This window comes from Peromyscus maniculatus, chromosome 13, assembly GCF_049852395.1.
Source record: "Peromyscus maniculatus bairdii isolate BWxNUB_F1_BW_parent chromosome 13, HU_Pman_BW_mat_3.1, whole genome shotgun sequence".
Classification (NCBI taxonomy): domain Eukaryota; kingdom Metazoa; phylum Chordata; class Mammalia; order Rodentia; family Cricetidae; genus Peromyscus; species Peromyscus maniculatus.
In genome coordinates, this window is record NC_134864.1 from 3432644 (window position 1) to 3460139 (window position 27496).

Genomic DNA, 27496 nt, shown 5'->3' on the forward strand with positions numbered 1-27496 from the left:
TTCTTGCACAGGTGAAACCATAGGTAAGCCCTAGAACTGTGCTTGGCCCTCAGAGCAGCATTCGAATGCCATTTGATATGAAAAAGCCTGAGCTGATGAGATCTTAAAACTGGAAACTGCATATGGAGATTGGGGTGAGGTCAGTTTCCCCCGCAAAGACTCCCCTACCCAGAGACGTAGCTTCCTTCTGCTCATCCTGCCTCCTCAAGTTTCTACCACTCTCAGCAATTACACCAACTAGAGACCAAGCTTCCAGCACACGAGCCTTTGGGGACATTTAAAATCCAAACCATAACAGTCTCGCACTGATACCCTGCACTCAGCAAGCACTGAAGTGTCAATTCTCATTGTTTTCACAGTGTCCCTTGGGATACAAACAAAACTGCCTGAAGTTGTTTTCTGTACTAATGTGAGAGTGAATTAATTGAATCAACGTCAAGGCCAAGAAAATGACATCTAGGGTAAACCCAGGGGTCTTAGTTTGGGTTACTATAGCTGTGATGAAATACCATGACCAAAAGCAACTTGGGAAGGACTAGGTTTATTAACTCACACTTCCATGTGACAGTTCATCAACAAAAGCAGTGAGGGCAGGAACCTGGAGGCAGGAGCTGATGCAGAGGCCATGGAGGGTGCTGCTTTCTGGCTTGTTCGTCGTAGCTTGATTTGTCTACTTTCTTATAGAACCAGGGTTCTTATAGAACCCAGGGGTGGCCCCACCCATAATGGGCTGGGCCCTCCCACATTAATCACTAATTAAGAAAATGCCCCGTGGGCTTGTCTACAGCCTGATCTTATGGAGGCATTTTCTCACTTGAGGTTCTCTCCTCCCTGACGACTCCAGCTTGCATCAAGCTGACATAAAACTAGCCAGCACAGCGGGTTAAATAACAGAGATGGCAATTACAAAGCTAAGGTCTGTATGGTTTTTACTATGTACCAGACTTTTTACAAGTTATAGTAACACGGGAAGTCTGAAAACACTATTATGTACATTGTAACCTTTTAGAAGTATCTGGTTTTGTTTTTGTCTTCTATTTTCTCAGGGAGAAAGAGAGACAGACACGGAAAGTACTCAATTCGGAACATCAAAATGCCACTGAAAATAAACTGGATAAAAGGTTAAAAACAAAACACAATACATTTTCAATACTAAGTTTTCATTCTTTTTATTACATACTTCTGATAACAAATCTACTTCCGTGACTGCTCGTTGTAGCCATGGTAACTGTTGAGAAATACACCCAGTTTAGTCAGTTTCCAAAGTATGTTGGGAAAGGGATAAAAGATGGCAGCCCTACAAACAAGTGACTTGATGTGTCTGTGGTCAGACAAGGTCGCTGAACTTTCAATGGCAGAAATAGCCATAAAGCAAAACAGGACAAACAATTGTGGGTGACAAATGATACAGCTGCCCCGCCTCTGGATCAACCCGATGAGGTCACTGTGCAGACGTGAGCCTGGCACCTTTTCCCTTCTGCCTCAGCTGGACTCATCTGTAAACTTAAATAACATGCTAGATTGGCTCCTGTCAAGGTCAACCCAGCTCTTTGGGTGACTTCACAGTCTATAACTGTCCCTGCAACCTGGTAAGCACCACGGGTAGCCACCTCTCCAGCCTGGGGAGCCTCTGCCATGGCTCCTGGGTGTAACTGACTGGAAGGGTAGCAGAGAGGCTAGTCCTGTTGTCATCCACTGCAAGGCCCCACGCCGTACAGGGCAGCTCCCTAGACCCCACTTCGGCCCCATTGCATGTGTCCCCTAAGCTGCACGTCACCTGCACAAGTGATTCTGCAGCTTGCCTGGGCTTCCCTTTTAGCCACAGAAAACTGCTATGAAGAAGTGAATTGAGCACAGAGGAGAGAGGAGTCTGCCCCCACTGAGACCACAGTCTCCCCTTAGCCAGTCTCTGGCCCAAATACGACAAATTATTGAATGGTTGTTCTAGAATAAGTGTTCATTCTCTCTCCCTCCCTTCCTTCCCGCCTCTCCCTCCATCTCCTGCCCCCTCTCCCTCCAGTGTGTGTGTGTGTGTGTGTGTGTGTGTGTGTGTGTGTGTGTGTGTGTGTGTATGTGTGTATGTATGCATGTACATGTGTGGTCATAAATTTCCTACCAGTACAGCAGAAGCAGAGCTCAAGGTCGATAGTGACTGGCTTGCTTTGAAATTAAGACTTATCAAATGGTCCCTCTAGAAGATCAACAGCCTAGTACTGTCACCTCGGGCAGCAGAGCTGCCAGATACACCCATGAAGTTCCCATCTACAGAGCTCCTTCCAAGCTACAGGAATCACGTTCCTTCATAAATTCCCTTGCTCACTCAGCCCACTCTCCAGCCACCACTGACCCCTCTAGCATAACTGTCATCTTTATATGACACACGAATGAGTCTGGAAGTCTCTCATTTTCTGATTTACCCAGAGACCTGTCTTCTGTGTTGATCATATCAAACCTTCGCTTTGACTTGAAGGAAATACCTGACAATTATGTTCAGGAGAAATGCACTCTCTCTCCTGGGCTGCATACTGAGCCCCAAGCCAGCAGGGCTATAAAGTGAGAGCCTATCTCAACAAATAAATAAATAGCTGGGCAGTGGTGGTGTAGGCCTTTAATCCCAGCACTCAGGAGGCAGAGGCAGGTGGATCTCTGTGAGTTCAAGGCCAGCCTGGTCTACAAAGTGAGTTCCAGGAAAGGCAAAAAGTTACACAGAGAAACCCTGTCTCAAAAAAAAAAAAAAAAAAAAAAAAAAACAAAAAAAAAACAAAAAAAAAAACAAGCAAACAAGTAAATAAATAAACAGCAACAGCAAAAGGAGACAGAAAAGAAATGCAGGCCCTCTCCGGAGGCCTGGAGTAGGGGAGGTTGATGCTGGCAGGACCACACCCCCTGTCCACTCTGTGCTCTGTGCAGCATGCTTAGACAAGAGCCCTGATCCAGGATTTGGGATCCTATTACATTGTTCATAGACATCCAGACACCTGCTGATACTCTGAGAAAGCCCAGGACTCATACCCTGACAACCTCTCTCCCTTAGAATGATTAATAGTATTACCAAAATTGTTTTAAATAGCATGTGGTAATTGTAGCTGCATTATTATTTTAAATGATGGGTGTACAGTTTTAGTATTATTAAGTGGCTATTAAGACTAGACGAGCTGGGCTGGAGAGATGGCTCAGCAGTTAAGAACACTGGCTGTTCAATTCCCAGCACCCACATGGCAGCTCACAACTATCTGTAACTCTGCCTCCAGGAGACCCAGCACCCTTACACAGACATACATGCAGGCAAAATACCCATGTATATAAAATAAATAAATCATTTTTTAAAGTGGATATTCAAAGCTTTTAAGAAAAAAAAAAAAGAGCCAAGAATAGTCAAGTCCTGCTTTACCCAGGCATTTCCCAAATGCAGTGTAACAGTGGGGAGCAGGAGCCAGACCACCAGCGCTTTATTTAACACATGTGATCTGGGAGAGAGTAAAACACTGTTTTGTTTCTTTATTTGTCTTCAATTGGTTTTGATTGATAGAAGGACCAGCTAGCCCACAAGTCCAAGAATGTCTACACAGAGAGGAGCTGAGACAGAACCCGTCCCGCTCAGCAGTGGCTGTTGTGGAGCACACTGAGGCTGCAGCCCAGCGAGCCCAGGCTCCAGTTTGGTCGCTTTGTCTGAATGGAAAGAGCGGACAGGGCACAGGTGGCTCTGAGTGAGACCACAGGGTGGAGGGAAGGGAGGAGGGAGTGCGGAGTTTTCCCTGGGCATATCTAGGACTTCAGCATCATGAATGATGGTGTCTCACACTGAGCACTCCCCCCCCCACCCCAGTGTGGATAACCAATCACCCCCACCCACCACACAGCTATCACCAAACTTGGTCCAATCACTGATCAGTTCAGAGCAATTTGTTCTGGGGGACAAACAAGGTGGTAAGAAAGGTTTACTTGTGTCCTTGACATGTCCATTTCCTCCTATTTTACCTGCTTCTTGAAACCTTTAGTATGAAAAAAACCAAGGTGATTCTTCTTTTGTGCAAGGCTAGGAAGCTCTCATTCCTTGTATCTCCACAGTGTCTTATTTATCTTATTTATAAGGGTAACAAGTTGTGAGGCATAACACTCCAGCTCTTGAGATGTTACTCATCAAAACATGCCTGGGCGTATGACTCACATATGCAAATCTCAGGACTGAGGTGGCAGTGGCAGAGGCAGGAGGATTGCAAGTTTGAGGCCAACCTGGGCTACACAGTGAAAGCTTGTTATCAGTCAATCAATAGATGTTTCTTGGGGCCATTTATATCTCAATAGGATTATTTTTTTAAAGGATGAGTAACTGTTATGATCAAGACCCAAAAAATGAAATAGCATTGATCTCAAGACTTCCTTACATCTCACTAAGGCAAGATTCTTTCCCAGTCCAATCTAGATACAACCTGCTCAGAGGAAGGGGCACTTCTGACCGAGTATATGGAGGAGGTCCCCCTTCCCAGGTTTGCACTACCTAAAGTATGGCCTTGTAGTGATGCCTTGTGGGCACAGACTGAGAAGGAACAAACAGCCATCTATGTTCCCCAACTTTACCACTTAAACAGATTTGGCCATTATAGTTTTAATAATGCTTATGAAATGACGTGTGTGTGTGTGTGTGTGTGTGTGTGTGTGTGTGTGTGTGTGTGTGTGTGATATCTAGTCAACAAATAAACCCTACTAATTATCACCTTTGTAATTAAATCTAGATCAGAAGTCAGCAAACTATAGCCCAGAGGAAAAAACTTCACTTGCCAGCTATTTATAAATAAAGTTTTATTAGAACACACCCTTTTATTTACATATAGTCTGTGGATGCTTCCTAATATGACTGAAAAACTGAAGAATCACAAAGGAAATTATGGACCACAAAACCTTGGATGTTTACTGTCTAGGCCTTTATAGTAAATGTTCCTGACTTCTGATCTGGATTCCAACAGTTTTCAGAAAGTACTAAACAGACTTCAGGAAAGTTACTTTTAAATGGTGTTTTTGTAAAATGTTGCTTGCAATGTGATGTATAAATAAGAGACATGTATGTTGTCTTCTCAGCTGCTTTTAAAAGGAGACGTATCAACTCATCTTCACGAAGAAGCAGAAAAAGAGGTAAAGAAAAATGTGATTTATCAACTTTTAATGAATAAGAATATTTTAAAAAATGTTTTTGAGGCAAGGTCTCACTATGCAACCCTGGCTGGCCTGGAATACCCTATATAAACCAGTCTTGAACTCACAGAGATCCACCTGGCTCTACTTTCTGGGTGCTGGGATTAAAGGCATATGCCACCATGCCTGGTCCTAATGTTTTTTTCATTTTAATGTATTACACTGGGTCACATAGGCCATTTCCATGCATATAAATAGGCGTTCTTTGAGCATATTCCACAGGACGCATGGCCTTCCACTCCCCGTTCCTGTTGGTCCCCTTGTCTCCTGGACAGTTTTGCTCCTACATTCATGTCATCTGTACATATAACTCTATCTCTCTGTACGAATGCCTAAGACCCACAGATAAGAGCAACACGCCTTTGTCTTTCTGAGGCTCACTTAATTTGCCTAAAATTATGATCTTCGGTTGTATTCATTTTCCTGCAAATGGCATCATTTTGGTTTTCTTTTTACAGCTGAAAGAAATTCCACTGTGTACATAAATCAGTTTCTTTACCTACTCCTCTGCTGGTGGGCACCTAGGGTGGGTCCACAGCTTGTCAGAAGTGCTACAACAAAAGTTGATGAAGTAACTGAATTCTATTCTGCACTCCGTGCAGTGAAATCAGTACCAAATCTTAAGAGCATCATCAGCATTGGTCAGTTTCAGCAGCACGACAGATTGCTGATAACTCCCAATCCATTGGTTAGTTAGTTGATTTGGGAGGGACCCAGAGCCGTGTGTGTCTCTATGTGCTGACGGTTCTTGAGGGAGGAAATAAAGTATGTGACCCACGTGATATTTAGCATGCCTTTTACTTGCCCACACAGAAAGCCACAGAAACACACAACCCTTAATGGTAATACGAGACCTGTGTTCTAATTCCTAATCCTATGTGACTTTAGCCTGTCACTTGTCCTTTCTAACTCAATTTATTTATCTGTAAAGAGGTGACAAAGGAGGGGCTGGAGAGATGGCACAGTGGTTAAGAGCACCGACTGCTCTTCCAGAGGACCCAGGTTCAATTCCCAGCACCCACATGGCAGCTCATAACTGTGTGTAACTCCAAGATCTGACACCCTCACACAGACATACATGCAGGCAAAACACCAATGCACCTTAAAAAAAAAAAAAAGGATATGACATGGGGTTTCAGGTGAGTTCAGCTGAGTGCTCTGCCGGGGCCAGTATTGTTTTGATAGACTGCTCTGAAGCAATTGTGGGATGCTCTACCCCATCCCAGCTCCACAGTGTCTTTGATGGATCCCTTAACTAGCTGGAAAGGCAGAGCCACTGCTGCAGAAGTTCATCTTCAGGCCTTCAGTGTCTGATTCAATAGAATTGAATCCCACACACTCTGAGATCTGTGCTCTGATGCCAGGAAATGGGAATGATCTTGGAAGGCTGGGAGGTTGGAGAGATTTTTGACAAGCTGCAGGCAAATGAGACATACTTTATTCACCAGCACTGAGGCTGCTAGGCAGGCAGACATCAGCAGGCACCCAGGCATGTGCTGGCATCCAGGCAGGCAGGCTGAGTGGAGGTAGGCACACAGGCCTGAAGATAGACACACACAGGTAGGCAAGCTGGCAAAGGAGACCTCAAGGCCATATTTATACAGAACCATGCAAAAGTGACACTCTGCCAGATCTGATTATCTGACAGATGGCATCACTAATTATTTTGGGTCTCCAGATATCTGGTGTCGGCCATTTTGTGCTAACTCATTGTCGCCCCCTGCCCGCTAGCCTTCCCGCCATGTCCAGCGTCAGCTGCGTGTGTGTTAGCTGACTTACATCAGATGTCCACATCAGCACCATCTTGTTTGAGTATAAACGCTCTCATGGCTTTCTGTTTCTAACACACACACCACTAAAGTGTTATGCAGGGCTCCTCTAGCACCTGCAGAATCTTCTAGAGTACTGCTGAGTCCTCAGGCAGGCTGAGGAAAGGAGAAAGACAGCTAATCGGATGAAAGGTGAACGATAACACCACTCACTGGGTGCCCCCTTCCATCCCCTTCTAAGGTAGATGCCTCCAACAGCAGAACAAAATCTGAGAGTTATTTTTCCCATCTACAGAATTCCAGAGCCATTATATAATGAGAGCTATTTCTTCAAAATATTCGTAGGAAAGTCACTATACAGTGGCCACTATGGCCAAGTTTGAGAGCTGGGATTCTGCCACACACAGCTCCAGTCACTATGCAGGAGTTCAGAGGTTGGGAGCAGAGCGTGTTGTTATCTATAGGCATCTAATCATTCACAAAAGAAATACCTTCAAGTATAACTAATCCATGGGAAACCCCAGTGCATTTTTAGTTGCAGAAACAAGATACCAAAGTGGGTAGGGGAAAGGCCGTGCACAGTTCTAGAATAAAGTGAAACGTGTCCATGCAGGTCGGAGAATTCCCAGACAAAGAAATGTGGATTTTAACCGTCCTGAGCTTCCGGTGACCTGTGGTAGTGCTACAGGGACTCTGTATAAGGAGAAATATCAGCAAGGTGAGTTTCCAGATCTGTGCGCTTCACCTGGACAGTGGCACTGTGTAGGGAGTGGGCACCTGTGTTGTGGGTATCTCATCCCATTTCTAGTTTGCGGGATTCGTGATATAGGCAATGTTAACCCGTCACTGAAGTGAAAGGTGTGAGGCCGTGTAAATGATGAGAAGAGGGCATGAGAGGACAAGTCCAGAGGAGCCAGAAGCTCCTGATATTACTTTCCAAGTGGGACACGCAGAGTGCAATTAATTACCCCAGCAGCAGAAATGTGGAAGGTTTTCTTCTAAGGGGCTGCCCAAGCCCAGGACCAAGTCTAAAATATGAGAAATAACAATTAGCTCTCATGACCTGGAAGAGCAATGTTGGACAAGTAGCTGTGGTGACAGCTTCCTCAAGGCTGGATTCACAAGCCCAGCAGGGAATTTTCTGCCCTCACTCACCTTTCTGAAATGCAAGTTGGTCCTACACTGGGTCACAGTATAAGGAAGAGCAAGAATCCTGGTCATGTTTTAAGGCCATTCCTTTTTTTTTTTTTTTAATCTTTCAATCTTACAGTAGAATTTTTTTTAAAGATTTATTTATGTATACAGTATTCTGCCTGCATGCCAGAAGAGGGCGCCAGATCTCAGTATAGATGGTTGCAAACTACCATGTGGTTGCTGGGAATTGAACTCAAGACCTCCGGAAGTACAGTCAGTGCTCTTAACCTCTGAGCCATCTCTCCATCCCAACAGTAGAATATTTTTAAAGATAATGTTAAAGGCTGGAGAGATGCCTCTCTGGTCAAGTGCACTGGCTGCTCTTCCAGGGGACTCAGGCTGAATTCCCAGCAACCACCTAGTGGATCACAACCATCTGTAACTACAGTCTCAGGAGATCCAATGCCCTTTTCTGGCTTCTGTGGGAGGTAAGCACAGATGTTGTGCACAGACACACATGCAGACAAAACACCAATACACCTGAAAGAAATGAATTATTTTTAGAGAAAGAATAAAAAGTAATGTCAGTGGTCGTCATTCTCTGTCCTTGCCTATCAGGTTGAATGTGTGGCCCCTGGTGACTGAGGGAAAAATGCACCCCCTCCTGAGACTAAACCTGAGCCTCACATTCAGGATGATGATGGGCTAAGAGCATGTGTTTCTCTAGCTGGTGGCTCAGTCTGTCTTGGTCTTACAGGTATCCATGAGAAGAGTATACAAAGTGAGACTGGCCAATGGTTCACCCTCAGGCAGTTTGAAATCAAAGGAGGCCGTGAAAAATCCAAGAACTGGAGGCAAAGCATACGTTGCTATGGATGGACTCTGAAAGAACTGATAAAGGTATTCTGGGGGCAGATAGCTTCCTTGGTTCCTGGGTAAGATGGTGGATTAAAAGCTTCTATGTGACATGTACCTTCAATTATTCTGGGGTAAAACAACTGATTAGAAGCCCTCTCTCTGTAACTGGTAGCTTCAAGCAAGGATTTCACTGTCGTAATTCACTGGTACCAGATGTTAGCAGAATGTCTGTGTCCACAATGCCACTACATTCTTCTCAGCCAGGTCCCAGGGCATGGGTTGTTGCCAGTATGCCACTCAGGTGTCACCTTGGCTGGCTTGTTTTACAGCTTAATCCTGTTAAATGCATTAACTTGGATCCTTTGGATGGTAGAAGAAAAGACTGACCTTTACCATTAACTAGTTGCATAAAATTTGGTAGCATGGATATAATTTAAATTAAATTTAAATATAATTTAAACTTGGAATGCCAGTGATGAAAATAATAGATGATTACATATCTGAAAATAATGCACCCATGTGGATGCCTGAGTTACAGAATGTTCTAGCAGCACTTCTTCCAGATGGTCATCTCACACTTGCTCTTGAACAGCTGAGCGGGGTGAGCCACACCTGTAATCCTGGCACTTGGGAGACTGAGGCAGGGAGATTGTTCAGAGCTTGATGCTGGCCTAGACTCTGTAATGAGTTCCAGGACAGGTTACAGGGTGAGACCTGTAACTCAACTCCATCTACCCCAAAATAAAAGTGTAGCACGAACCCTAATTGGTCTTATTAATAAAAACCCAGAGTCAGATATCAGGGTGAAAGCCAAAAGATCAGAGAAGCAGAGCAGCCAGACACTAGCTCTTACCTCTATGAAATCCTCAGCCTGAAGGACTGACTCTGTCTCCTCCTGCCTTGTATTCCTCTCCCGACCCAGCCATATCACTTCCTGTCTCAACCTCCCTAGTGCTGGGATTAAAGGTGCGTGTGCCACCGCTTTGTGGCCTCTTATGGCTAACTAGTAGCTGGTTCAGGCAAGCTTTATTTCTTAAAGCATACACAAAATATCATCACATAAAAGAAAAATATTTTCAAAGTGTATTTTGAAATAAGTTCTTTGCTTTTCATTTATATCAACCCCCTGAATTGGGAAAATCAGGAGGTTTCCCTGGTAGCTGAATCTATTTCTTTTGGCTTAAGGTACACTGATCTTTCTGTCACGAATCTCAGATGGCCTTTCCCTGTGTCATCCTCACAATAAAGCAAAAAGTTTGCTCATGGAATATAGACTAAGCTGCAGGTAAAGTCATGGGAGTACAGGTGTACTGGCCAGGAGCAAGCCAAACCGTCATACCCTACCTGCAGTTACTACTATGAGGAGAGGTGTCTGCAGGAAATGATGCTGTAGCTAAGAGGTGGGATGGCTATTTCTGGGTTTCAGATTAAAACATGTCATGGAACAGTCTTCACTGATCTGGGTCATAAAGGAAGACAGTTCTGACAAAGTGTAGAATGGGGCTTTCTGCATAGGGAACGAAGAGCATGAAAAACCAGCCCTCAGGGTATCAGGAAGCTGTGAGCGCTCAAGTGGCATCCCTTGTCTGAGCTCACCATGAAAACCACCAGGCCAGAAAGAGGAAGTCTAAATGTCTCCTTGACTCACTATGGGGAACATAGGGAGTAATTTCCATGAAGACACCTTGTATTTAACAATGGTACATCCAGACAGAAATACCTAGAAGGCAGTTAGAAATACCTTGCTCACACAGTAAAAACAAAGACCCCACCATCATTAACCTCTCTGTCTTTCAGAAAAAGCATCTACCAAACCCACCAAGGAAAAAGAGAAAGGTATTTATCCCAGGAGTTCCTGTTATGATGTCTGAGCCTACTGTCTACAAATTATTTGTTTTCCATCTCCATGGCCTTTTAAGTTTTAAAATTGACCAAATTTGAATTTATTCTATGGTGCTCACATAGTTGTTGTTTTAACCAGTGTAAGAAAGAAGTCAAGGCTTCTTTGAACATCAAAGTATTTGAGATAGAGATGGGAACAAACCTTGGGAGCCATCACATGAGTGATCTTTTCTGTCTTTCAGAAGGAAAACCCACAAAATCCACAGCGAACAAAGAAAAAGGTAACTGCCTCATGACCTTCTGCTATGATGTCTGAGGTCATCAACCACAAATTGTTAGTTGTCCATCTCTGTCACATTATAGTTGTTAAATTCACTGATGATGATAAAAATGGAATTTATAATATGATATTGTTGTGGTTGATATTTTAAAATATTATACAATTTATAAAAGGTCAGTGCTCCATTTAACGTTAAAACATTTGAGACTGAGGTGGGAACAATCTTTAAAAATAGTAAAACAAGCCGGGCAGTGGTGGCGCACACCTTTAATCCCAGCACTCGGGAGGCAGAGCCAGGCGGATCTCTGTGAGTTTGAGACCAGCCTGGTCTCCAAAGAAGTTCCAGGAAAGGCGCAAAGCTACACAGAGAAACCCTGTCTTGAAAAAACAAAAAATAAACAAAAAAAAAAAAAAAGTAAAACAACAGACTGACAATATGGCTCAGGAGGTAAAGGTACTTACTGCCAAACCTGATGATCTGAGTTCAGTCCCCCAGGAATCATGTGCTGGAAAGAGAAAACAAGTTCCCAAAATGTGTCTTTGCTCTCTACCTGAGTGTCACATGAGCATCTACACAAATACATAAATAAAATGTAATTTTTAAAAACCTAGGAGCTGAAAAGACAGCTCAATGATTAAGAGAACTAGCTGTTCTTTCAAAAGACCCAGGTTTATTCCCAGCATCCACATGGTAGCTCACATCCATCTGTAACTCCAGTCCCAGGACTACCAATGCCTTCTTCTGACCTCCGAAGGTACCAGATTTAGATACGACCACACTTCTTTTATTCCTCTCCTAAGACAACATGTTCAGCTCTCATCTCTAGAGTCTAGATAACTCATTGAATGACTGAGGCTGATGCTGAGCTTTCTGGTCCATGGACCACTGCTTAGGATGCAGAGATCTCACCTGATGACTATGCATTAGAACCCCTCAGAATGTTTAAGCATCCAGTGCTTGGCTCCAGCCCAGACTCCGTGAATTGAAATTGATGTTGATGGGATCCTAGACACTTGTTTTGTTTTTCTTCCTCGGTGTTAAGGACAAACCTAGGGCCTTGTTTGTGCTAGATTGAACATTAAACTACATTCTCAAGCTTGGAAATTTTTTTAATCCCATGAGTGATTTTTGCTATGGATATTGCTATATGTAAATAAACCCTGACTGGCCAATAGACAGACAGGAAGCATAAGCGGGACTAACAGAGAGGAGAATGGAGAAAGGAGGAAGGAGAGGGAAGACTGCCTGGAGCGGCCACCAGGACAAGGAAGATGCAAAGTACCAGTAAGCCACGAGCCACGTGGCAAAGTAAAGATTAATAGAAATGGGCTGACTATAAGAGTGAGAGCTAGACAATGACAGGCCTGAGCTAATGGCCAAGCAGTTTAAATAATGTAAGAGTCTATATGTTTATTTTATAAGTGGGTTCCGGGACTGGCGGGACTTGGCGGCGGGAGCTAGAGAGAAATTCTCCAGCTACAAATGGCACCCAACAGCTCGAGTTTCCACCTTAAACCTAACAATATTTAATAACCAATTCTGAACAGAGCCAAAACCAGGTTCCTGCTTCATGTCTCATACAGGCAGCTAGACACCGCAAAACACGGGTTTGAACACTGGCGGGTTCCTGGCATACGTGTTTGTGACCGGCAGTATGGCAGGAATGAGGCATCTGCCAGCGGCACATTACGCTGTGTGGTAGATTTAGTCTTTACTAGTATTAAGAGAGAGAGAGAGAGAGAGAGAGAGAGAGAGAGAGAGAGAGAGAGAGAGAGAGAGAGAGAGGTTTCTGGGCTGCATGCTGCTTTGATAGAGGCATAGACCCACTATTTCTGAGACTTCTTGGCTCCCAGAGCTGGCGGAAAACGTACCACCGCCATGTTGGAAAGCTAAAGTGGGCGGAGCCAGGAGCCACAGCGCTGCTTCAGTCTTAAAAGGCTACAGTTTAAAGCAATAGGTTCACAATAAGACTGATTCAGATAGAATAGTTTATAGTGTGTATAAAAGTGTACGTAGAGAAAAAAGAAATATATACCATTATATAAACAAATAGTTTTTAAAAATAAAATCTTAAAAAAAAACAATAAAGGTAATAAGCCACATAAAGATGGCTATCACACAGAAAATCTGGATTATGTTGTCTTTGATATTCATAACTGAAGAAAAACATTTGATTGTAAAAGCTGTTGAGTTATGCCAAAATGTAAATTTTAAAGGTACCTTGACTTCAAAATTTGGATATAAGGATATGTTGCTTTGGAAAAGAGTCTCTGCTCTTGTTTCCACAGAAAGCCAGAGGCTATGGATTTGTTCCAGATTAAGATTCATCAGGTTTGCCGGGCGGTGGTGGCGCACGCCTTTAATCCCAGCACTCGGGAGGCAGAGCCAGGCGGATCTCTGTGAGTTCAAGGCCAGCCTGGGCTACCAAGTGAGTCCCAGGAAATGCGCAAAGCTACACAGAGAAACCCTGTCTTGAAAAACCAAAAAAAAAGAAAAAAAAAAAAAGAAAAAAAAAGATACATTAGGTTTGACCAGCCAAGACCCCCTGAAAGGTTTCCAATGACACCATGGCCCAGATGATCCAACATCCAGAACGGTTTCAGGCAACTGGCTCAGACGATACACCCTCATGGACTATTCCATAATCCTAAAATTTTCTTTGTGTCCCCATAAGATACAGCGCCCCCCTCCAGCAGGAAGTAGTAAGAGAATCTACACCCAAATTCCCAAATATACCAAGCTGGCTTTGGAGATGGAATGGGCTCACTCACTCTCTAAACCCAGACATATTCCTAAAATAAAAAGGTTAAGAGATTCTTGTGTCCCAAATCAGAAGAGCCCTCTGGTGTGTGGGACAGAGAAAAACCAATATTTTTATTTAAAGCAGGTTGACTATAAATACAATCTCTTTCTAAAGAAAAAAAGGGGATAGTTTAGATATGATAAGATAAAAGAGGAGATTAATGAACCTACTTTTAAAGAGTAACAACTTGTTTAAAATGTTTTACATTGCTATAGATTTTAGTTTATTGATACAAACTTAAACTTAATTTTGTTATGCTGTATATATATATATGTATATATATATATATATATATAATATAAATATATATTATAATTTCTATTCTTGTTTGAGGTATTATGTTTATGTAACTCATCTAAAATTGTAATTGATAATTAAAAATAGATTAATAATTAGTCATCTATGATAATCATATTTGTAGCCATGTTAGTTAAGTCTTCTAGGTATACATAGATATATTTCAGATAAATAGGTAGTCTTCAAACACTTCAAAGACCTACAGAATATGGCATTTAAAATGTTTTAAAAATTTAGACCTTCTGGACAGTGAGACATGTCTGCTCCTGACAGCACTGATTTACTTCAGAGACGAGTATGGGCATCGAAGGCACTCCATATGGAGTTTATCTTCACCTTGGCAAAAATAGCCATTTGGGCAAGAAACTGTTCTTGCCTGGACTGCTTGATCAACTGGACATGCAGGACCCATAGGAAGGTGACCACTGAACTTTGCTTGATAAAATAGTCCTTCAGATTCCTGCTTCACAGAGGAAACTGCCAGACATTCTACAGGACACAAAGAAAAGTGAATGAGAGACTCTAGGCCTGTGGGCTGAAGACAAATGCCCCAACTTTACAAGAGAACTTTGGATAACTGTCCAGGCTGTCAGCTGTCTCTGTCTACCCTGCAAGACTCCCGAAAGTTGCTTGCATCCTTCTCCCATTTCTCAGGTAGTATTATATCCTTCTGAGGTCTTTGATGTGGTTAAAGACTAGATACTTACAATTTTCCTTAGTTATGATAAAAGATAAGTTAGATATAAAACCTTAAACTCACAAATATAAGATAGATAGGATATCTTCTTTAATATTGTAACTGTAATTCTTGCTTGATAATTATTTTGTTATATGTAATTTTACTATGTTAAAGTTAAAACCTTCCTTTTTAAAAAAGAAAAAAGGGGAAGTGCTGTGGATATCGCTATATGTAAATAAACCCTGACTGGCCAATAGACAGACAGGAAGTATAGGCGGGACGAACAGAGAGGAGAATGGAGAAAGGAGGAAGGAGAGGGAAGACTGCCTGGAGCGGCCACCAGGACAAAGAAGATGTAAAGTACCGGTAAGCCACGAGCCACGTGGCAAAGTAAAGATTAATAGAAATGGGCTAAATATAAGAGTGAGAGCTAGACAATGATAGGCCTGAGCTAATGGCCAAGCAGTTTAAATAATGTAAAAGTCTGTGTGTTTATTTTATAAGTGGGTTCCGGGACTGGTGGGACTTGGCAGCAGGAGCTGGAGAGAAATTCTCCAGCTACATATTTTAGTCTGTAATATGTAGACAATTACTACTAAATATTGCACAAATCCTAAATGGTCTTATAATAAAAACCTGGAGCCACATATCAGGGTGAAAGCTGAAAGATCTTACCTCACCAACTCCTCAGTCTGACAGAGCCTCTGCAAGGGAATGAATTCCTGTCTCCTCCTTATATTCCTTTCTCTGCCCAGCCATATCACTTCCTGTCTCAACCTTCCTAGTACTGGGGTTAAAGGTGTATGCCACCACTGCCTGACCTCTGTGGCTAATTCTATGGCTGGCTCTGTCCTCTGATCTTCAGGCAAACTTTATTTCTTAGATTACAGATATCACCACAACTAAATAAGAGAACAAATTCCTTGTTTTAAAAAAGGGGGGGTTGGAGAAAGGCTCAGTGGTTAAGAACACTTGCTGTCCTTCCAAGGACCTGGGTTCAAAACCCAGCATCCACATGGTGGCCTGCAAGTATCTCTAATTCTAATTCCAGGGAATCTGACTTCTTTTTCTGTCCTCTGTGGACTCCAGGCTCACAAGAGATGCATAGACATACATGCAAGCAAAACATCCATACACATAAAATTAAAAGAAAAACAAAAAACCAAAGGGGCGAGGGCATGGCTCAGTGGTAAAGTGTTTGCCTAGTGGTAGAGCGCTTGTCCATCACACTCCAGGTCCCCTGGGTTCAAACTCCAGCACCATGGAGGGAAGGCCACTAAAAGTGGGCTAGAGGTGTATGGAGATTGACCTCAGTGGTACAGTGATTGCCTGGGCCTGGGTTCTACACCCACATTAAAAAGATAAATCCCAGGCTTCCAGGTTTCTAGACAATGGGATACTCTGTAGATTTGCCTTTGAAATGCTCTTTCTCAATACTCACTTGCAGAGGTGTTTTTTTTTTTTCAAAGATGTATTTATTATGTATACAGTGTTCTCCCATTGTACATGCAGAACGCCAGAAGAGGGCACCAGATCTCATTACAAATGGCTGTGAGCCACCATGTGGTTGCTGGGAATTGAACTCAGGGCCTCTGGAAGAGCAGCCAGTGCTCTTAACCTCTGAGCCATCTTGCCAGCCCCACTTGCAGAGTTTTTAATAAATGACTCAGAAATCTTGACCCAGAAGCCTGAAAATAGTGTTCAGCAAACATAGTCTCACCTGCCATGGGACCCTGTTGGAGACAGATGCCTCCAAAAATGTCCCTCATGGGCCATTCAGGGTTCCTATAGAAAGAGATCCCATGGACCAGCTTCATGTTTGAAGCCTAGAATTTGAACAATGTGTGTAGCTCTTGTGTCATAGTAAATGGTCTGGGTGAAGAGAGAAACCACAAATTATTTTATTCACTTCAGCCCTGACTTGTTAGAGGTTTTCCTAAGCTAGTGATGTCATGAGTAAGGAATTCTGCACCCCAATAGCATCAGGCCCTAGACAAGCACAAGCATGAGGTGAGACTTAAAACTTAGGGTGAGCATGACTGGTGTAGAGCTGGGTATCTGAGACAGGGAGGTGTTGCTGGAGGGCTTCTCTCCAGGTCCCCCAAGCCCCGCAGTCCCACAATCCACTTATAAAATAATCACTCAGACGCTTATATCACTTATAAACTGTATGGCCATGACAGGCTTCTTGCTAACTGTTCTTTTATCTTAAATTAACCCATTTTTATAAATCTATACCTTGCCACATGGCTGGTGGCTTACCAGAGTCTTTACATGCTGCTTGTCCTGGCGGTGGCTGCAGTGTCTATCCCCTCAGCCTTCTGCTTCCCAGAATTCTCCTCTCTCCTTGTCCCACCTACTTCCTGCCTGGCCACCTACTTCCTGCCTGGTCACTGGCCATCAGTGTTTTATTTATATAGAACAATATCCACAGCATTTCCCCTTTTCTTCTTTTTTTAAAAAGTGAGGTTTTAACTTTAACATGGTAAAATTACATATAACAAAACAATTATAGAGCAAGAATTACAGTTACAATATTAAAGAAGATGTCCTATCTATCTTATATTTGTGAATTTAAGGTTTTATATCTAACTTATCTTTTATCATAACTGAGGAAACTTCAGCTATCTAGTTTTCAACCACATCAAAGACCTGAGAAGGAATATAATGGTACCTGAGAAATGGTAGATGGATGCAAGCAACTTTCGGGAATCTTGCAAAAGTAGACCAAGACAGCTGGCATCCTGGACAGTCACCTAATGTTTCTCAGCATTGTTGGTGCATTCAAATTGGCTACAGGCCTAGAGTATCTGACAGACCATTTTTGGAAGCAGGAATTCTGAAAGACCATCTTTCCCTGTCTTGGCAGAGTACAGTAGTCGCTTTCCTTGTGTCCCTCTTGTCCAGAAAGGACAGCATTATATTTGTACTGTCAGCCGTCAAGGCAAGGGCAATTCTTTGCCCAGTAGGCCATTTTGTGCCAAAAAGACAAACTTCCAAATGGAAATGTCTTAGAAGCCCAACATTCTCTCGGGATCAATTGGTGCAGCCAGGAGCAATTGTGTCTCACGTCAACAGAATTTTAAGTTATTTAAATGCCATATTCTCTAGGTCTATGAAGTGTTTGAAGATTACCTATCTATCTGAAATATATCTATGTATACCTAGAAGACTTAACTAACATGGCTACAAATATGATTATCATAGATGACTAATTATTAATCTATTTTTAACTATCCATTACAATTTTAAATGAGTTACATAAACATAATACCTCAAACAAGAATAGAAATATATATATATATATATATATATATATATATATATATATATACAGTATAACAAAATTAACTTCAAGTTTGTATCAATAAACTAAAATTTATACCAATGTAAAACATTTTAAACATAAACTAAAATCTATACCAATGTAAAACCTTTTAAACAAGTTGTTCTTTAAAAGTAGGTTCATTAATCTACCCTTTTATCTTAACATCTCCATATCCTCCTATCTATCTATATCATATCCCCTTTTCTTTTTTAGAAAGAGATCACATTTATAATCAACCTGTTTTAAATAAAAATATTGGTTTTTCTCTGTCCCACACCAGAGGGCTCTTCTGATTTGGGACACAAGAATCTCTTAACCATTTTTTTTTAAAGCAACATGTCTGGGTTTAGAGGGGGAGTGAGCCAATTCCACCTCTAAAGCCAGCTTGGTATATTTGGGAATTTGGGCATAGCATCTCTTACTACTTCCTGCTGGAGGGGGACGCTGTATCTTATGGGGACGCAAAGAAAATTTTAGGCCTATGGGGTAGTCCGTGAAGCTGTATTGTGTGAACCAGTTGCCTTGAAACCGCTCTGGATGTTGGATCATCTGGGCCATGGTGTCATCGGAGACCTTTCAGGGGGTCTTGGCTGGTGAAACCTGATGTATCTTAATCTGGAACAAATCCACAGCCTCTGGCTTTCTGTGGAAACAAAAGCAGACCCTCTTTTCCAAAGCAACATATCCTTAAATCCAAATTTTGAAGTCAAGGTACCTTTAAAATATACATTTTGGCATAACTCAACAGCTTTTGCAATCAAATGTTTTTCTTCAGTTACGAATATCAAAGACAACATAATCCAGATTCTCTGTGTGGTAGCCATCTTTACATGGCTTATTTTTTATATTACCTTGAGCCTATTGCTTTAAACTGCACCATTCTAAGACTGAAATGGTGCTGTGGCTGCTGGCTCCGTCCACTTCAGCTTTCCAACATGGTAGTGGTATGTTTTCCCCAGCTCTGGGAGTCATCAAGTCTCAGAAATAGTGGGTCTAAGCTTTTATCAAAGCAGCGTGTAGCCCAGAAACCTCTTTTTTTTTTTCTTTTTTTTTTTAAATACTAGTAAAGACTAAATCTACCACACAGCGTAATGTGCCGCTGGCAGATGCCTCATTCCCGCCATACTGCCAGTCAAACGCACACGCCAGGAACACGCCAGTGTTCAAACTTGAGTTTCGTGGCGTCTAGCTGCCCGTATGAGACAAGAAGCAGGAACCTGGTTTTGGCTCTGTTTAGAATTGGTTATTAAATATTCTCAGGTTTAAGGTGGAAACTCGAGCCGTTGGGCGCCATTTGTTGCTGGAGGGCTTCTCTCCAGGTTCCCCAAGCCCCGCAGTCCCACAATCCACTTATAAAATAATCACTCAGACGCTTATATCACTTATAAACTGTATGGCCATGACAGGCTTCTTGCTAACTGTTCTTTTATCTTAAATTAACCCATTTTTATAAATCTATACCTTGCCACATGGCTGGTGGCTTACCAGAGTCTTTACATGCTGCTTGTCCTGGCGGTGGCTGCAGTGTCTCCCTCCTCAGCCTTCTGCTTCCCAGAATTCTCCTCTCTCCTTGTCCCACCTACTTCCTGCCTGGCCACCTACTTCCTGCCTGGTCACTGGCCATCAGTGTTTTATTTATATAGAACGATATCCACAGCAGGGAGGGGCAGAGATGAGTCAGGGTTCATATCCCGGCTTCATCTGATGGGAGGTTAAAGGATCATTGTAAAGGAGGAACATGGGCATTATTACAGAACAATACAGACCTCCCTAGAGAAGCAGAGAGTGAATGCTGGAGGCTCAAAACAAGACCAGAGTGCAGATCTGAAAGACTAGAAGAGGAGTGGTCATGGGAAGGGCTGTGGATATTGAGGCAAATGCAGTGAGTGGAGGGTACAGGGCAGAACCCAAGGAACCCCACATTCTAAAGCAGAACCAGCTCTTCAACCCTAGGAGGCTCCCCTGACCACATTCCTTGAATATTAGAAATGTCACCTTGGAAACTGAGTCAGGAGAATCAGAACCCAAGCTAGCCCTGGCTACATGATCCCCCTCTCAAAAAAATGATAATGATGAAATTAACTAATAATTAATTAAGCCAAATAAGACATTATATTGGAGTTAGGCTTACCTGGGTAATAAATTTGTCAGGTTATCTTTAGTTCACCTCTTTTGTTACTGTTGTTACTACAATGGGGTTTGTATTTCCATGTCAGAATCACTGTTTTCACAATGTAAACCTTTCTAGTCTGACATACCCCAGCAATTCCCTGAACTTCATTTCATACCAGAATTCCTTCTTCTAAAATATCTGTTTAATACTAGTCCTTAATATTTTGAGGAGAGGGGCTGGAGAGACACATAAATAGTTAAGAGTACTACACTGCTCTCCCAGAGGACCCAGGTTTGATTCCCAGCACCCACATGGCAGCTTACAACCACCTGCAAATTCAAGGCCAGGCGTATGATTCCCACTTCTGGCCTCTGCAGGCAACTGCATATATGTGGTGCATGTATATACACTCAGGAACACACACATAAAATAAATATTTGAAATATACTTTGGAGCAAAGAGATTTCTGGGTCACCTTGGTTTAGGCAAAGTCAACATGTTCTAGCATTCTGGGCTCAGACTGCTCTTGATGATGTCTGCAACATTTCTTCTTGTAACTGAAAATTTCAAAACAGTGTACAGTGTGCTGCCGAGGATGGAGATTGTGCCACTGTGCTACTTGTGGAAAATTCTATCATAAGAAATGCCACATCCCGCCTGTGGAAGACAAGAGGTTAGTAAGACAGTCCTGCCCCCTGGCCCTTCCTCCTCAGGGCACACTTCCTTCCTACACACCACACACACACACACACACACACACACACACACACACACACACACTGCTGGGTTGCTGTCTCCAGTTGGAGTGTCTTGATACAATGTGAACAAGAAAGTTAGTGTCAAAACCCAAAGTATCCAGAGCTGTTTCTCAGCACTCATAGCAGATGAATGGAAATAAAGACCTTGAAAGCGGTTAACCGAGAGAAGTATCCCTCCATCTCACCTATGTGTTCCACTGGGAAAATAGCACCATGTCATGGTTGTTGGCTTTAACCATGTATTCCTCTTCCCCCGCTACTGAATTGCAAAGTTGCTAAAGCTGGGCTGTGTGGAGCCATTAGCAATCCACCTCAGCATTCTACCAAACTAGTTGATTCTGGGTTGCAGAGCCCTGCATGAGATCTGTAAGTTCTGTGTGTCAGCACCCCACCCCCACCCCACCAGAGCACTCCTTTGCTTTATCTGTGACTCTGGACAGAGATAGTATGTGTGTATTAGTATGCAGATAGTATGCAGAGATTCCAACAGGTTGAGAAGGGATTGGATGAGTTCTGTAAATGGTATGGATGGAACTACCGTGCCCCATGGACTAATCTCTACCTGATATCCTCTAAGAGAGCACTGCCCTCTGATGACAGGAGGAGTCATAAGACCACCCACTGCTCCCAGGACACCATCTCAGAGGATTTTCTTCTGACTAGTTAGACAAGGCACCAAGGCACAAAATGAATCAGCCCTTTCACTCTGCCCACATGCAGCTCCTAACACCCCACCAGGAGCATTTCGTAATGGGTACCTTGAAAAAACTGAATGGACAAGAAGAGCCAGTATTGTTAAGAATGGTCATTGAAATGAATGAAACTTAGGGTGTCTTAGTCAAGTTTTTATCGCTGTGATAAAACACCACAACCAAGAACAACTTTGGAAAGAAAGACTTTTTTAACTAACAGTTTGTAATCCACCATCCAGAGAAGTCCAGGCAGGAACCTGGAGGCAGGGACAGATGCAGAGGCATGGAGATGTGCTGCTCACTGACTGGTATCCCATGGCTTGTTCAGCCTGTTTCCTGATAGCACCCAGGACCACCTGCCCAGGGGTGACACTCCCTCATCAATCATCAACCAAGAAAATGCACCATAACTTTTCCACAAGGCCAATCTGGTCGGGGCATTTTCCCCAAATGAGGTCTCCTCTTCCATGGACTCAAGTTGATATAAAATTAGCCAGCATGTGGGGTAAAATGGAAAATATTGACACCATCAGTAAATTTCCTTTCCAATAAGTTTCCATAACCCAGATTCTAGCTGCAGACCCAGCAATGTCAAATGAAAGGACACTTGTAGCTTTTGCTATGCTTATTCAGCAAGACTGAGAAGCAAGAGTTGCTTTTTGATCTCCTGATTGTAACTTTCATCTAATTAGCTCATCAAGGTTCAAGACTCCTGTGCTTAAGGCACCAAGTTCACTGTTATGACCAAATATGGCTTGTTGTCAAGCTCCCAGTACTCAGATGGAAATTTCTAGTTTTGAGATCAATAGGAATTCATCACTTCCTTGGGTACCACCTCATTCAACATACTCACTATTGATAGAAGGGGTTATCTTTGCATATCAAACCCACATGGAGTTCCAGTGTCCTCCAAGAGTGAAGTTGAATGCAAAGTGGAAACCACTTGCCATTCTTGAACAGAGGTCTTTATCAGCCACAGGAATGGAGGCTGGTTCACAGACTCTGCCCTTGCTCACTTTATGCTTGACCTCTCAGTGACCTGTGGAGTTGTGTCTTCTGCAAGATAAAGAATCAGTTAAGGTGCCAAGAAAATCAAGCACGTTATAAGGAATCAGAGGTCCTGAAGAGGAAGATGTTGCCTGAGGAGCAGCTGGTGAGTCAGTGTGAAGTTGAAGGCCCCTCTTTTTGCTTGGCAGAAAGAACAGTCTCACAGATGGTGAGGAACAAAACCCCAATGTAAATCGTGATGTGCTTTTGATCATGTGACCAATGGTAAAATTAATACTCCAGAGAGTAGCTGCATTTCGTATTTGTCTCAAGGAGGTAAAGGTCTGTGAGTCATTTGTTGCACCTTGGAATTTAAGCAGGCCTTTTCTCTCTAAGTTACCTTCCATTTAAAATTGTCTTTCATCTTTTGCAGAAATGTGAGCTGCTTCTCTTGAGTATCTACTGCAACTCAAAAAGTCGCTTTTTTATCCCCAAACCAAAGAAAGTGAGTAACAGCACCAAACTGAAATCTTGTGATTCTTATTCTTCCTCTTTGCCTGTTGATGGGTATCTTTGTGCAGGTGGCATGCAAAGCAAATCACCATAGACTGAGGCAGTACATACTATATAAATTTGTTTCTTATGGTTCTGGAGACTGACAGTCTAAGGCCAAGGTACAGGAAAAAAAACTGGGTTGTGGTGAGGGCTTTTGACTTCTTTGTTTGAGACAGAGTCTCACTGTATATCTCTGTCTGGCCTGGAACTCACTATGTAACCAGACTGGCCTCAAACTCCCAGAGATTCACTTGCCTCTGCCTCCCAAATGCTGGGATAAAGGTGTGTGCCAACACAACTGGCTAAAAGTCTTCGGGGATGCAGACGGCTCACTTCTGACTGCTCTCTCATATGGTGAAAAGAGATGGAAAGAGCTTCCCGGAGTCTTAATAATGCACTGATCCCACTCCCAGGGGCTGCACCTTCATAACCTAATGGCAAAGGCTTTACTTCTTAGTTCCAGTGTACCAGGGGTTAGGATTTCACCCTGTGAGTTAGAGGCAGTAGAGATACACATTCAGAATCCATAACCATGAGAGTGTGTGGAAGGGAGGCCGACTCAGGACTATGCTGACAGCCCTCCCTTTGGTGTTTTCCTCAACAGAGGAGAGAGAACTTTCCAGAGCTCCGGGAGCACATGTGGCTAGGCAAAATCAAGTACAGGCTGAACAAGAAGGCATACCCTTCAGTACAACATTTTGTGGAGGACATGCGCCGCATCTTTCAGAACCACAGCGTCATCTATAAAGTAAGAGCCTCTGCATGTCAAATCTGAGCAGGGATTCGGAAAGGCCCATGCTGCAGGAGGGGAAATTAGCTGTGACTCACATGGGACCTCCGAAAGCTCACGCTCAACAGTCGACTTTCACCCGTGCAGAGAAACAGGCTACAGAGCTGCTCCGTGTTGCAGGGAACAGAAGTGTATTTTAAAGGCAGCCAGCATTTTTCATCTATAGAGAGAAAATCAGACTTCTCACATTGCAAAACCTCAAATTTTTTAGTATCTAAATGTCCTAGTGCTGGGGCAAAACATTCGTGCCCCACGGGTGGAGAGATGGCTCAGTAGTTAAGAGCACTGACTGCTCTCAGAAAGGAACAGAGTACGGTTCCCAGCACCCACCTCAGGGGGCTCACCAGGAAACTCATCACCTTCTTCTTAACTCCTCAGGCACCTGCACTCACAAGTACACACCACACATCAGTACACATGCTTAAAAATAATAAAGACACCAAAGGCAGAGATAGGCAGATCTCTGTGAATTTAAGGCCAGCCTGGTCTACAAAGCAAGTTCTAGTTTGAAAAAAAAAAAGAAGAAGAAGAAGAAGCAAGTTCTAAGCTAATCAGGGCTACACAATGAGACCCTGTCTCAAACAAACAAACATTAGTAACGACAATGATAGTAAGTATATTTTAATTAATTAAATTTCTATTTTAAAATTTTGTTTTCATACATTTTCACCATATTCTTTCCCTTCCCCCAACTCTTCCCAGATCATCCCCACCTCCCAATCCACTTGACTTCAGATTCTCTCCCTCTCAAAAAAAGGAAAAAGCAAAAAAAAACAAATAAATAAAAATAAAAACAAACTAAAAGTCAGACAGATAAACCAAGACAAAAGATAGCAAAACAATACAAAAAGTGCATGTGCACGCGCGCGCACACACACACACACACACACACACACACACACAAGAACAAAAACCCACAGGGTCTGTTTTATGTTGACCAACTACTCCCAGGCATGGGGCCTGTCCTGGAAATGTTGATATACCCAGTGACACTCCATTGGAGAAAACTGATATGGCATGAAGTGGGCATGAAAACTTCATTTTGTCCAGGGTGACGTGAGTTTGGGGTGTAGAAACTCTACTCCATTGTCTCTGATCAACCTAGAAAGAACAATTAATGTCACTCCGTTACTTTTTATTTTAGCTCTGTAGTCAAGACTGTTCTTTGCGCCCAAATTCAGGGTGAGTGTATGAGATAAGATACAGCTAAGTGAATTCACTGTCGCTGAGTTTACCTCCTACTCCTTGTTAGTGTTCGGCCTAACAAGAACAACCTCCTGTCAGTTTAGCTTTTGTGGCTAGTTTGAGCCCTTTCAGTTGATTTTTAATGAGGCAGGGACAAGTGGCTTGCTGGAAGGACACAGTTGGAAGGCCCTGCTATGTAGCTGCGGACAGTCTTGAACTCACAGGGCTCCACCTGCCCCCACTTCCCCAGGCTGGGGACAAAAGGCCGCGCCCCACTGCCCTGCTAGCATTTCAGAGTTTTAAGTTGCTGCTTTGAGCATCTGCCTCTTCTCCAAATTTCACAGCTCCTTCTGTATCCTTCCAAGGGCTTAAAAGTGCAGGGCAAAGGATGACCCCGTCAATTTCTCTAAGCATTTGTATGCTGTCATACCTCACCTAGCACCAACACAGTAGGAGTGGAAAATCTCATACCACGAAAGCTTTGCTTCATGCAAAATATATGGAATATACTGTATAAAACTGCATTTGAGCTATCTGTGAAATATTTATGCAAACCAAGTGAATTTTTGGATTTCAAATTCAGTCCCACTCCTGTGGTATCTCATTCTGTATAGGCAAATATCCTGTATCTAAAACCCAAACCACTGCTGATCTCAGGCATCTAGAGCAAGGGATATTCAGCCTGCAATACTAGTTTTATTTCTGTCTTTCCAAGAAAAAGACAAAAACCAAACTATCATGGACTATGACCTCTTCCTTTAAAAAAAAAAAATGGTTACACTTTATTGATTTACTTTGTGGATCAGTGCATGTCATGGCGCAGGTGCATGGGTAGAGGTCAGGGGACCAGTTGCTGGAGTCAGTTCTCTTTCCACCATGTGGGTCCCAGGGATTGAACTCAGTCTGCCTAGCAGTAGGTGCCTTTACCCACTAAGCCATCTGGAAGCCACCCCCCACCACCACCTCACCTCCTCTTAACTGGGTTAAACCTCCCCACTTGGAACAGTCTAAGCAAGGTTCTGGGTTACCCGGGGACTAGCTGGCCACGCTTACCAAGCGATGGCTATCACTGATTTCCTACTTCTCTTTCAGAACAGCAAGTTCAACAACCTTGGAGTCACAGTAGGAAGCCTATTTGAGAAGAATTTCAAAATAATTTTTTCTATCAATGATACAAGCAAACAGCCTCAGCCGTGTAAGCACACTGTTTTGTTAACATAGGCTTTTCTTTCTGTTCTCTCCACTACCCATCCCTCCAGCCATCAACAGCACAGTGCTCAGAGAGCCCACCGTCCATTCCACCCTTCTCTGTAAACACCCTGCCACACTTCAGCCTCTGACTTTCTATAGTGCCCGTCCTGTTCAATTATCTTCCTAAATAAAACTTAACCATAATGGTGAACTGTCAGGTGCTGAGGGAGCCCACTGAGAAGATGACTCTGGAAGCAAGATTGTACCCTTTCCTCATTTTAAACCCAAGTTTGTTTGTCTCCAAATGTCCTCCAGAGCATCTTTTCTAAGGATGGCCTGGCCCCTCTAACCCAGTGACTGAGCAGAGAAACTAGCAAAACAGGCCCAGAGTGAAAACACTGTGCTTGGGAACAGCTGGAAGGTGAGCCATTCCAACAGACATAGCAACTGTTTTTCCTGTGATATAAAATGAGAATGAGTAGCCAGAAGTTCAGCCCTGGGAGCTCAGCCATGGAGAGAAAACTCAATCAGGAACTGTGGCTGACTGCTTGGCTCCCATAGACAGTTTCCACTGGCTGTTGTGAGCATCCAATTTGATGATGTTATCTCTCTGTTGCTATTTATTCTTCAACCTGGAAGCCTCACCAAAGGCTAATTCTGTTCTGCCCTGAACTCCACTGGGAGCTCTGCCATCCCCCTCCTCACCCGAGGACGCCCCCAGTCAATTCCCCCTGGATATTTCAAGCACATGGTTAATGATACTTTCTTGTTTTTATATTTACTCTTGTACTTTGGCTTGTTACATACTTAATAAACTCACCCATTCAAAACTGAAAGTATGGCTGTCATTGTCGATTCTCAGGACTGTGAAGAACATAATAGGGTGGGTCAACGATCTCTACAAGGTGCTATTTCTATTTGAAAGTAGTGGCTCTTATAAAAAGTGAAAGAGGGAGGAGGACGAGACAATGGGTGGAATGATGATTCACCCCACAGACATCTGGCCTCTGCTCAGACTGCTAGATAAAGGAACAAACATCTTCT

The 27496-nt window shown here is 43.0% G+C and overlaps 1 protein-coding gene across 8 annotated transcripts in view; it reads left to right on the top strand.

Moving 5' to 3' along the window:
- LOC102916734 (nuclear autoantigen Sp-100-like) overlaps positions 1 to 27288 on the top strand; it is a 75597-nt gene extending 48309 nt beyond the window's left edge. For 3 of the 8 annotated variants that reach the window (XM_042259739.2, XM_042259738.2, XM_076549476.1), the window contains 11 exons: positions 1047 to 1121; positions 5077 to 5130; positions 7573 to 7677; positions 8851 to 8993; positions 10749 to 10787; positions 11036 to 11074; positions 20870 to 20967; positions 22780 to 22897; positions 23165 to 23236; positions 23891 to 24034; positions 26354 to 26625. In XM_042259739.2, coding sequence (XP_042115673.1) covers positions 1047 to 1121; positions 5077 to 5130; positions 7573 to 7677; positions 8851 to 8993; positions 10749 to 10787; positions 11036 to 11074; positions 20870 to 20967; positions 22780 to 22897; positions 23165 to 23236; positions 23891 to 24034; positions 26354 to 26482 — 1016 coding nt within the window. In that variant the 3' untranslated portion in view covers positions 26483 to 26625. Of the gene's footprint in view, positions 1 to 1046; positions 1122 to 5076; positions 5131 to 7572; positions 7678 to 8850; positions 8994 to 10748; positions 10788 to 11035; positions 11075 to 20869; positions 20968 to 22779; positions 22898 to 23164; positions 23237 to 23890; positions 24035 to 26353; positions 26626 to 26767 lie in introns of those variants that run through there. The other 5 variants (XM_076549478.1, XM_076549477.1, XM_076549479.1 and 2 more) reach the window with 2 other exon arrangements.
- Positions 27289 to 27496: the final 208 nt, after the last annotated feature.